This window comes from Mobula birostris, chromosome 24 (assembly GCF_030028105.1).
Source record: "Mobula birostris isolate sMobBir1 chromosome 24, sMobBir1.hap1, whole genome shotgun sequence".
In the NCBI taxonomy this organism is placed as follows: domain Eukaryota; kingdom Metazoa; phylum Chordata; class Chondrichthyes; order Myliobatiformes; family Myliobatidae; genus Mobula; species Mobula birostris.
Window position 1 is genome coordinate 41,735,476 of NC_092393.1, and position 11,412 is coordinate 41,746,887.

Here is an 11,412-nt window from a genome sequence, read left to right on the forward strand (position 1 = left end):
TCACATTTAAAGGTAAATCAACAAAGTAGAACATTTACAAAAAGCACATCAGGCAGACAAAAATAAATGGATTGTACAGAGAAGAGAAAAAGATAAGTCAAATTGCAGTTTCAAAAAACACTAATCTGCATGTCTCGATGAAAAACCTGATAATGATGAGAGTGGTACAGGACTGTGTAGCCTTAAGGTTTACGATGTGAAATCTAACAAAAGGCGAGCAATATGGCTTACACCAGAAGTGAACAGCAAATTAATTAAAATGAAATTGGACCCTGGTTTGGCTGTTTCAGTCGTACCACAAAATGAGTTTGAACAGCAGTTCAAAAATGTTAAGCTGAAATCTGCAGATATCCAATGAAGAACTAATACTGGAGAAAAGTTAACTCCAGTAGAACTGACATTTGTAACAGTGAAATACAACAACCAACAAGCCACATTGAGCTTTTATTTGGTAAAAATTGGAGTATCAGCATTGTGGGTTATGACTGGCTGAGACAAGTACAACTTGATAGGAGCTCCATCTACAATTTGCATGCCACATCCCCTGCAATGAATCAAGGAAGATACTGGATGATGCCTTAGCAATGTTCAAGGATCACAATGGAAAACTCAAACATATCAAGGTAAAATAGCGTTAAATGAAAATTTTGTAACCATGTTTTACAAAACCCATCTGGTTCCTTATACCATCCATGATGACGTAGCCAGTGAGCTAGATCACATGGAGGCTGAAGGAATTCTTTACAAGGTTGAATGGAGTTCCTGGGCAATGCCAGTGGTCCCAGTAGCCAAGAAAAATGGGTCTGTCAGGATCTGTGGTGATTTTAAGGTCACCATCAACCCAGTACTGAAAGTAGATCAATATCGTCTGCCCAGGATAAAGGATATCTTTGTGCAAACCTTTCTGGAGGGAAAGACTTCAGCAAAGTGGACTCAGCTGAGGCCTATCTACAGATGGGGATGGAAGGAGAGTCCAAATTGTTTCTAATCATAAACACTCAGAAAGGAATTTATCACTATAATAGACTTATTTTTGGAGTAGTGTCTGCACCTGCAGTCTGGTAGAAAGCTATGGATCAGGTGCTGCAAACGTGCTCAGGCACTCAGTGTTACCTGGATGACATCATTAATACCAGTAAGGGTGACGAGGAGTGTATCCGAAGCCTCAAGACAGTGTTTAAAAGTTTAGAAGATTGTGGCCTCAGGGCGCGATGTGACAAGTGTGAGTTCTTTAACCAAGCATCACTAACTGATGACACTATTGATGCATGAGGTTTACAAAAGTGTGCTGAGAAACTTTAAGCAACAGTTGATGCTCCAGGGCCAAAGAATGTGTCACAGTTGCATTTGCCAACTATAACAGGTTCTTGCCAAACCTTGCTACTGTGCTCCACCCCTTGAATTCATTTCAGCAGATTGGGAAGAAATGGCAATGGACAAAGTAGTGCGAGGTGGCTTTCAAAAAGGTAAATGTACTGTAATCACACATGATGATCCACATTGTCCAGTGAGGCTTGCCTGTGATGCCTTACGTTGTGGTATAGGTGCAGTCATGTCACATGTTACGAGTGATGGAAGTGAACGCCCCATAGCCCCTCTATCACGTTCCCTTAGCACTGCAGAGAAATATTACACGCAGAATGACAGAGGCCTTGAGTCTGGTTTGGGGTGTAAAACGTTTCAACCACTACCTGTATGGGAAAGTGTCTACTGTCATTACTGATTATCAACCACTAGTGTCCATTTTCAATACACAGAAGGGCCACAGCTGCACAGATGCAGAGACGGCTCTTTGTCTTGAAGGACACAATAACTAGATTGTATTCAAGAGGATGACAAATCATAGAAATGTTGATGGATTGTTCTGTTTACTCTTGGAAAAGGAAGTACCTGAAAAATGTACAGAAACCGGATACACTAATGCAAATCAAAAGTCTCCGTATTACGGCAGAGATTATCCAAAGGGAAACCAGAAGAAAATCCCACACTGTCTCAGGTCGATGTGGCCACCCTAAATGGCTGGAATGTGCAACAGAAACTCCAGTTTCTCCATTTTTTTTTTTTTTTTTTTTTACCAGCGCCGAGATGAATTTTCCTTTGACGGAGCTTGCCTTGTGTGGGGATTGAGAGTTGTTGTACCATTCATGCTGAGAATTAAAGTGTTGGAGGAGCTACATCTAAAGTGTTGGTGGAACTACATGACAGTCATGTAAGCATAGTTAAAATGAAAGTGTTGGTTCAAAGCTTTGTGTGGTGGCCTGGGATAGATCAGCAGATTGAGTAGCTTGCCGTACACTGTGCAGGCTGCCAACACATCCAGAAGGTGCCGAGAGCAGCTCTCCTCCATCTCTGGGAAGGGCCTGCATTTGCTTGGCAGAGGATTCCTGTGGGTTATGCCAGACCATTCACGGGCACAAATTTCTTCATAGTAGCGGATATATTACAAAATGGCCAGAAGTGTTCCCAATACCCTCCACTACAGCATTGCACATTGATGTGTTAAGAAGCCTCTTCTCAAGGACTGAACTCTCAAGTTAGTGACAATGGACCACAGTTTGTGGTAGAACAGTTTCAGTCATTTCTAAAAATGAATGGAATAAGACATATTACATTTACACCATATCACCCAGCTACAAATGGCTTGGTGGAAAGGTTTGCCCAGGGTCTAAGTGATGCACTGCAAGTAATGTCAGCAGAACACACCACACTAACACTGAATCAGAAGCTGGCCAATTTCATCCTCGCATATTGCAATGCAGCACACTCCACCACCAACAACTCATCAGCTATGCTGTTCCTGGGTTGTCCCTTGCATTCATGCTTGGATCCTCTCAAACTCAGTTTCAGGAGTATGCAAGACAAACAGCTGAGACAAATTGAAGGCTCCTCAAACCAGGAAATTCTGTGCTTCATTCCTGGACGGGGTCCTGGCGAGATACTACAGAGGTGATCAAAAGTGGATTCTAGGAAAGATTAAGGACAGAACTAGACTACTTTCACATACAGTGGAGATTGCATCTGATATCATCTTGAGGCGACACCTCAATTAGTTGAAGAGAGCAGTCAATTGCTAGAGAGGAAATGTGGCTACCGCTGTCAAAACCACTTCCTGCAGTCTCAGAGTCAACTCTTAAAACCACCACAGAGGATGTCCCGGAAGCTGAGACCGTTTCGCAGCCACAAGTCTCACCTACCAAACAGTGTCAGGAAAGGCAAGACTAAGAAATCCTCCACAGAGATGAAATTCTTGGGCCTGAATGGGACAATTTAAAATCTACTATGTTATGGATGTCTGTATATAGTTGTATTGTATAGTATACTGTGTATATAGTTGAAATGCATTCTCTATTGAGTTGGAGTTTATTGCTAAGCAGGGAGAGTGTTTATTCAATATTTGAGTAATCTTGTGAATATATTGTTTGATTAAGCATTCGTTGTTTATATAATACATTGTGGCTATATGTAAAAGGTAAGTGAATTGCATACATCATGGCACTACTGCGTAATGCATGTACACCTCACTTAAATGGATTACTGTGTCTTTGTTTTAATTAATTTAATGTTTTGGAGTTACAAAACATGACAGGATGTGTTTGAAAATAAAGAATTCAGGGCCCCAAACAGTCTTTCCAGGTGAGGTGACACTTCACCTGTGAGTCGGCTGGGGTGATATACTGCGTCCGGTGCTCCCGATGCAGCCTTCTATATATTGGCGAGACCCGATGCAGACTGGGAGATCATTTAGCTGAACACCTACGCTCTGTCCGCCAGAGAAAGCAGGATCTCCCAGTGGCCACACATTTTAATTCCACGTCCCATTCTCATTCTGATATGTCTATCCATGGCCTCCTTTACTATAAAGATGAAGCCACACTCAGGTTGGAGGAACAACACCTTATATTCCGTCTCGGCAGCCTCCAACCTGATGGCATGAACATTGACTTCTCAAACTTGCGTTAATGCCCCACCTCCCCCTCATATCCCATCCGTTATTTATTTATATACACACATTCTTTTTCTCTCTCTCCTTTTTCTCCCTCTGTCCCTCTCACCATACACCTTGCTCATCCTCTGGGCTCCCCCCCCCCCCTTTCTTTCTCCCTAGGCCTCCTGTCCCATGATCCTCTCATATCCCTTTTGCCAATCACCTGTCCAGTTCTTGGTTCCATCCCTCCCCCTCCTGTCTTCTCCTATCATTTCGGATCTCCCCCTCCCACTTTCAAATCTCTTACTAGCTCTTCTTTCAGTTAGTCCTAATGAAGGGTCTCGGCCTGAAAAGTTGACTGTGCCTCTTCCTAGAGATGCTGCCTGGCCTGCTGCGTTCACCAGCAACTTTTATATGTGTTGCTTGAAGTAATTGAAGTGACAGTTCATGAGATGAGAAATGTCATGATTAAGTGACAGTCCTGCAAGTTTGGAATAGATAAAAAGGATGCTTGAAGAGTTAAGTCCAAATACGGTTTATGGCCAAAAAACCTCAGATAGTGGGTTAAGAAGTGAGCTTACTGGACTACTGGCAAACATCATGAGTTGGTTTGGAATGGACTGACAACTTAAAGTGTCTGAGACACCTACTTCTGGTTTAATTTGTAGCTTGAAAGAAGAATGCAGGAAAGCTGGCAAAGGAGAACTGGTGGGATGATGACTTTCAGTTCCAGCAGCAAAGCTGGGAGGGAGCAATGGTGATAGGAGAATGGGTTGCAAAGGTATAGGGTTGTAAGCAAAGTGGATCACAAGAATAAAAATGAATACTTGGCTTTACATAGTGACCTTTACAACATCAGACCATCCCATAGAAATGAAAATAACAAAGGCAACAGAAGAAAGAGTGTAAAGGGCTCCTTATCTAAGAAAGGAAGTTCTGGTTTTGGAGAGCATCTAGAGAAGGTTCAGGAGAATGATCCTGGAGAAGAAAGGGCTAATGTATGAGGTGCGTTTGATGGCTCTGGGCCCGTACTCGGTGGAGTTTAGAAGAATGAGAGGGGATCTCAGTGAAACCTATTGAATGGCCTAAATAGAGCGGATATGGGGGAGTCTAGGACCAGAGGACACAGCCTCAGAACACAAGGATGTCCTTTGAGAACAGAGATGAGGAGAAATTTCTTTCACTAGAGGATGGTGGATCCGTGGAATTCATTGCCACAGATGGCTGTGGAGGCCAAGTCATTGAGTATGGTGAATTTAAAGCACTGGTTGATAGGTTAGCATAGGTGTCAAAGATTACAAGGAATATGCAGGAGAATGTTGTTGAGTGGGACAGTAAATCAGACCTAATGGAAGAGCAAACTTGATGGGCAGAATGGCCTAATTCTGCTCCTGTGTCTCATGTTCTAAAGACTACACGCGACCTGATATCATTATTTATTTCATCTATGAGAAACATCGCCTCCAAATTATTATGTCTTCCTGTAGCAAATGTAATGGTACACTTGTACTATTAGCAAGGACCATGTCATGCCAGTAAGTTGTGACCTGACTGATTCCACATTTGTCATTTCCACTCTCTCACTGGGAGCAAAAGCATTCCCACTCCTTTGGTGAGACTAAACCATAAGCCAACAAATGTCGCTGATGTAGGTCGTGAAAATGAACCTGATTCTGATATCATTTTCATCTTCTCTTTATTACTGTTTGCTCACTGGGACTAAAACGTTACCTCTCCTTCAATGTGTTTTATACAATTTCTTTCCTGGATAAGGTTACTATACTTTGTGCTACTTTGATGGCAGGAGTCATGTGGCTTATTACTGCAGTTTCTGTTGTAACAAAGTGGGGGAAAACATCTGTGCAGCTGGATCCCTTCAAAATCAGGCAGAGGAATATGGTATACTTCATCTTCAGTCTCCAGGTAGAAAGCAATCGCCTGAACACGGGGATCTGGTGAAGGGTAGATGTTGGCAACAAGCACAGCTTTTTCACAGATTTTTCTGCTTTCAATTCCAGAGATGCCAACTGTTTATTTGAAATAGTGTGGCGTGGGAGAAGAATTGCACTTAAGGCCAACAATGGCAAGTACATCTGTACAAAGAAAAATGGACAGCTTGCAGCAGTGAGTGAGTCAGCTGGTGAGTTAAACAAGAAGCAGAGACTCAAGTGTAGGATTGATCACTCTCACTAATTATGAACATCAATTCCAAAATCAATCTATTCTAACCATGCTTGTAGCTTGATCAGGTTAATTGTCTCAATCAAGTCATAGCTTAGAATTCATGAATATGCAAACACATTTGAAAACAATATTACACAGTGCAATTTGACAGAAAAATGCTAAGTATAGTAAGATTTTTATTTAGAAAAGCTTACATGGAATTCCAAATTGAAAATGTGTCCAAGCCTGAGGAGTGTGACAAGAATACACAGACACAGACTACACTCATTTCCTAGTGTAGTACCTAAGTCAGAGGCATCTTTTGGATGAGTCATTAAGCTGAAGTTTTATGGCTCCATGTCTTCTCTGAAATAAATATAAAAGATTACACAACACTTTATTTTAGGAAAATTAGGGAACTTGTCCTCGGTGTATCTCAATTAATATTGCAAAACCTGTTCGTCCAGTTATTGCTGCTTTTTGGAACTTGCCTTGTGTAACTTTGCAGCTTGGCCTTCTGTATTACAACGGTAACAACATTTTAAAAGGTTAATTGGTTAAAAATGCTTTTAGATATTCTTGAGGGCAAATGAAAGATGCTACATAAATATACTTTAAAACATGTTCAAACCTCAAAGTCAATTTATGATCAAAGTACATACATGTCATTGTATACAACCCTGAGATTCATTTCCTGCGGGCATTCACCGTAGATCAAGGGAACTACTGCACACAGAGTGACAAACAATCAATGTGCAAATAAAGAGAAGTTGGACAAATTAAAAAAGGACACAATAATAATGTTAATAAATAATTCTGAGGTGAGTTGCAAAGACCTTGAAAGTAAGTCCAAAGATTGTGTAGTCAGTTCAGTGTTGAGGTGAGTAAGGTTATCCACACTAGTTCCAGAACCTGATATTTGAAAGGTAATAACTGTTCTTGAACCTGGTGGTGTGGGATCCAAGGCTTCTGTACCAACTTCCCGATGGCAGCAGCAAGAAGAGGGAATGACCTGTATGGTGGGGGGGGGGGGCTTTGATCGTACATTGGCTTTGTTATGTTGCTATGTTGGCGCTGGAAGCATGGTGACATTTGCAGTCATTGTCGCAAATCAATGAATTTCATTGTATACTTCAACGTACATGTGACAAATGTATTCCTAATGGAAACACAGGGGAATATATATTTCAGTGAAAATAAACTGTATGCTTAATAACATTTCACATGGAGATTAACAAACACTGTTGTTTAGTCTAAGAATCGAGAAGAAATTATCTCCTGGTGCCAACAATGTGCATTGGTCACATCCAACCAACATTTTTTTTATACAGTTGCAATCAATACATGGTTTCACAGATGGCCAAGTAGCCACTGTTACTAATTAAGCCTCAAAATCTGTAGTTTATTTTTTTTTTTGTCTTTTAAAGCAATAAAGACAGGGACCTCATTAACCTCAATGTTCTAGCAAGTGACTTATGCTAAACTACCTTCCATTTACACCGGGAGAATTGTTAATTAAGGTGCAATTGAAGGGTTTAAGAAGAGCAATCCAATGCACTGGCATGCAAGTTATTTTGAATGAGTGCAATGTAAAATCCATCAGATATTTCACTGCAAGGAGCGTAGGAGATGTATTCAGGTGTGTCTTTTGCCATCAAAGACTCTTTCCAAGTCTCATGGTTGAACACTTTTAGCCATAAGTTGTACAGGATGATATTGGTAACAGATATATTCATGCAATAATTAATGCTGATATTGTTTTAAAACACTTAAAAACTGCGGAAATTCAAATGAAAGTCAATCTGTTTATTGATGGTTAACTGCATAGTTTTGAAATCTCTACAATTCTGCTTAGATTAGGTGGTTGATGAAAAGTTCAAATGGTAATGTAGCCGATGAGGATATATATCTCAGAATGATTAACAGTATTTCACTGCAAAACTGTGGACCAATAATTTTGTCTATTCTGCGGCATTAGGCGAAGATGAAGAGTTTACATTGAGACTGATTAATAGACCTATCCTGGTACTACGAGGAGATCATGGATTCGTCTCTCACCACAAAGGTTCCAGCACGCTTGATGCCAATCGGTCAGCTTACGACATCTTTCAGCTTGAATTTGAAAACGGAGCCTATCACATTAAAGGTGAGCACCTGGATTCTGTGAGAATGCTTTTCGGTAAGTTTCAAGTTCTGCCTGCAGCTTAAAATGTGACTAAAAGTGTCGGGTTTTCAGTGGATGAATATGCTGTTGTTTTTTTAACTACTATCCCAATCAAAGTTTCTGAATTTCAGACTAAGATCAAATCGTTATCTAATTAGTATTTTAAACTGACAGTAATGATCCTGAAATACATTTTCAGGTAGTGCAGCATCAGAATCAAATTTATTATTACTGACTTAGATGATGTGATGTTTGTTATTTTGCAGCAGCAACACAATGCCAACACAAGACATTTTGCATTTTTACTAGTTGCAACACTGTTTGCCATTGTATTGGAAGCACCATTGCAATAGGATCAGAAAAAGCTGCCGAGGGTTGTAAACCTGCCCAGCTCAAATCATCAGGCTAGCCCTCCCTGCCAAGGAGTACATCTTCAAAATGCAATGCCTCAAAGTGCCATCCATTATTAAGGGCTGTCACCATCCGGGACATGTCCTCTTTGCATTACTGCCATCAGGAGCCTGAATGTTTTAGGAGTAGTCCTCACCCTCTGTTATCAGATTTCTGAACGTTCAAGGAACACTATTTTGCTCTGTTTTTCCACTACTTATTTATTACTTTTTTTTCTTGTAATTCACAACAACTTTTTATGTATTTAGTTTTTATTTAGCGATACAGCGTGGAGTAGGCCTTCCGGCCCTTCAAGCTGTGCTGCCCTAGCAACCCCAATTTAACCCTATCCTAATGACAGGACAATTTCCAATGAGTAGTTAACCTGCATGATATGTCTTTGAAACGGGAACAAACCGGAGCCTTCAGGGAAAATCCACATGTACGGAGACTCCAGTATTGAACTCCAAACCTTAGTGCCCCAAGTTGTAATAGTGTAAAGTTAACCGCTGCTCTACTGTGGCAACGGTAGAGTGCTGTACTGCACTGGACTGCTTCCACAAAACAACATATTTCATAACATTATGTATGTCAGTGATAATCAGCTCTATTCCCATTTTGAGTTTTCATGTCTAACAGTTAGCATTCAGTCCTCGGCCAATTACAGATCAGTCAGTTCCGTACTTCAGAGCTGCTTGGGAGAACATATTCTGTACAATCTGCTTGCCACGTTGACCTGCTGAACACTTGGCAGGAAATAAAAGACAATGTATCTGATATACTTGATCTTCATGGCATCCGAACATGAAATAAAACAGGAAAGTATTGGTATCAGTCAGTAGTTGCAGCAGCATCGGTGTTTGAGGTCAAAGGCTGTCCCTCAGACTCTTAAATCTGATCTTTCCACAGATGTAGGCTGACCTGCTGAGTGTTTTTACCATTTGTTTTACATCTGTTGATTTTTATTTTTGATTTTCATATGCAAGTGTGAGTTACTCTTTAACATATAACCATATAACAATTACAGCATGGAAACAGGCCATCTCGGCCCTTCTAGTCCGTGCCGAACGCTTACTCTCACCTAGTCCCATCTACCTGCACTCAGCCCATAACCCTCCATTCCTTTCCTGTCCATATACCTGTCCAATTTTTTTTTTTAAATGACAAAATTGAACCTGCCTCTACCACTTCTGCTGGAAGCTTGTTCCACACAGCTACCACTCTCTGAGTAAAGAAGTTCCCCCTCGTGTTACCCCTAAACTTTTTCCCCTTAACTCTCAACTCATGTCCTCTTGTTTGAATCTCCCCTACTCTCAATGGAATATGGATTAATTGCAGCAATTACTGTAATATAGCTATTAAATCCATAGGAAGTTCAGTGTCCAGAGAGAGTTCCCAACTAAATGAAAACCTAAAACCCAAACATTTAGAAGTATTCCAGGTTTTTGATGACATTGGGCAGCTAAGGCAGGTCTTGAAGTTTAGCTGCCTGTTAATATTGTTTTCAGTAATTTTGTGGACCGTGCTTGCTCTTACCGTTCCATCTTATGGTGCTTAACCACAGAAGGACTGTCAGCTGGCAAAGCTTTTCTGCTGAGGACAAAGTCACTTCTATTCAACAAGTACCCAATCTGGTTAACTGAGGATTTAGTGCATATGACAGGTGAAAAAATGATTCTGTTCAGATGCAGACCAGCAAATAAGGTTGATGATCTTTCATCAGAAGTAGGAGGAGTTGGAGATAAATAGTAAACACAGGGGATCCTGCAGATGCCAGAAATCCAGGAAACACACACAATGCTGGAGGAACTCAGCAGGTCAGGCAGCATCTATGGAAATGAACAAACAGTTTATGTTTTGGGTCGAGACTGTTCATCAGGACTGAGAAGGAAGGGGGGAGAATGAAAAGGTGAGGGGAGATAAATAGGTTTTATTGTTTGTTATGTAGTCATCCCTATACATTCCACCCAATTCTACATTCCAGCTAGAGAAGTCCAAGGATTTTCTTGTCTAGGCTGACGAAAAGGCTTGGGTGAAGCACTAGGAGATCTTGAAGATACATGAATGACAGATGTTAAAAGCAGAAAATGAATGTTAACTTTTTGATTAGAGATGTGCATTCTTGTTTCAATAAATTGCTGGAGGGAAAAACATTCACACTAAGCCAGGAAACTTGCAATGATGTGAAGAGTGAAGTGCTGGCTATGTGCGGTTGGTTCCATCCCATCACAAGTTTAAACTAATGTTCTTTCTCCATAGGCTGTGATGGCAAGTTCTGGTATGTATCCAGTACTGGGACAGTCTGCACTGACAGTATCATTCCTGAAGACTTCTACTTAGAATTCAGAGATCATGGTCGACTGGCTATCAAAGGAAAGAATGAAAAATATCTGCGTGGAAACCAAGCAGGCACTCTTAAGGCAGACGCAGATGAAGTGGACAGTTCCTCACTATGGGAATATTAATGGACAGACTCAGTCTCGGTAGACCATGTGGCTAACTTGTAGATCTATTCTTTATGCGTGATCTCATGGATATGTAGAGCAAAATTTGGAGACTATCTGCAGAAATTATTATTAACTGTAATTTAGGCTCTTTGTTAAGAATCCGCCCTTTCGATTTGTAATCTGACCTATGGCACCCCTTTAAAACTGGCTATATAAGCATTGGCTGATATCCAGTACTTGACATTATAGCCTCATTCTAGGACAGAAGTATATTGTCCCTCTTTCTGCCTCGTCAGTCCATGACCTTCTACATTGCCACAATG

General features: G+C 40.8%; 1 protein-coding gene across 1 annotated transcript in view; it reads left to right on the forward strand.

The window, feature by feature from the left end:
• fscn2b (fascin actin-bundling protein 2b, retinal) overlaps positions 1-11,135 on the forward strand; it is a 37,238-nt gene extending 26,103 nt beyond the window's left edge. The window contains exons 3-5 of the mRNA XM_072242082.1: positions 5,944-6,065; positions 8,067-8,234; positions 10,902-11,135. Coding sequence (XP_072098183.1) covers positions 5,944-6,065; positions 8,067-8,234; positions 10,902-11,107 — 496 coding nt within the window. The 3' untranslated portion in view covers positions 11,108-11,135. The remainder of the gene's footprint in view (positions 1-5,943; positions 6,066-8,066; positions 8,235-10,901) is intronic.
• The last annotated feature ends 277 nt before the right edge of the window (positions 11,136-11,412 follow it).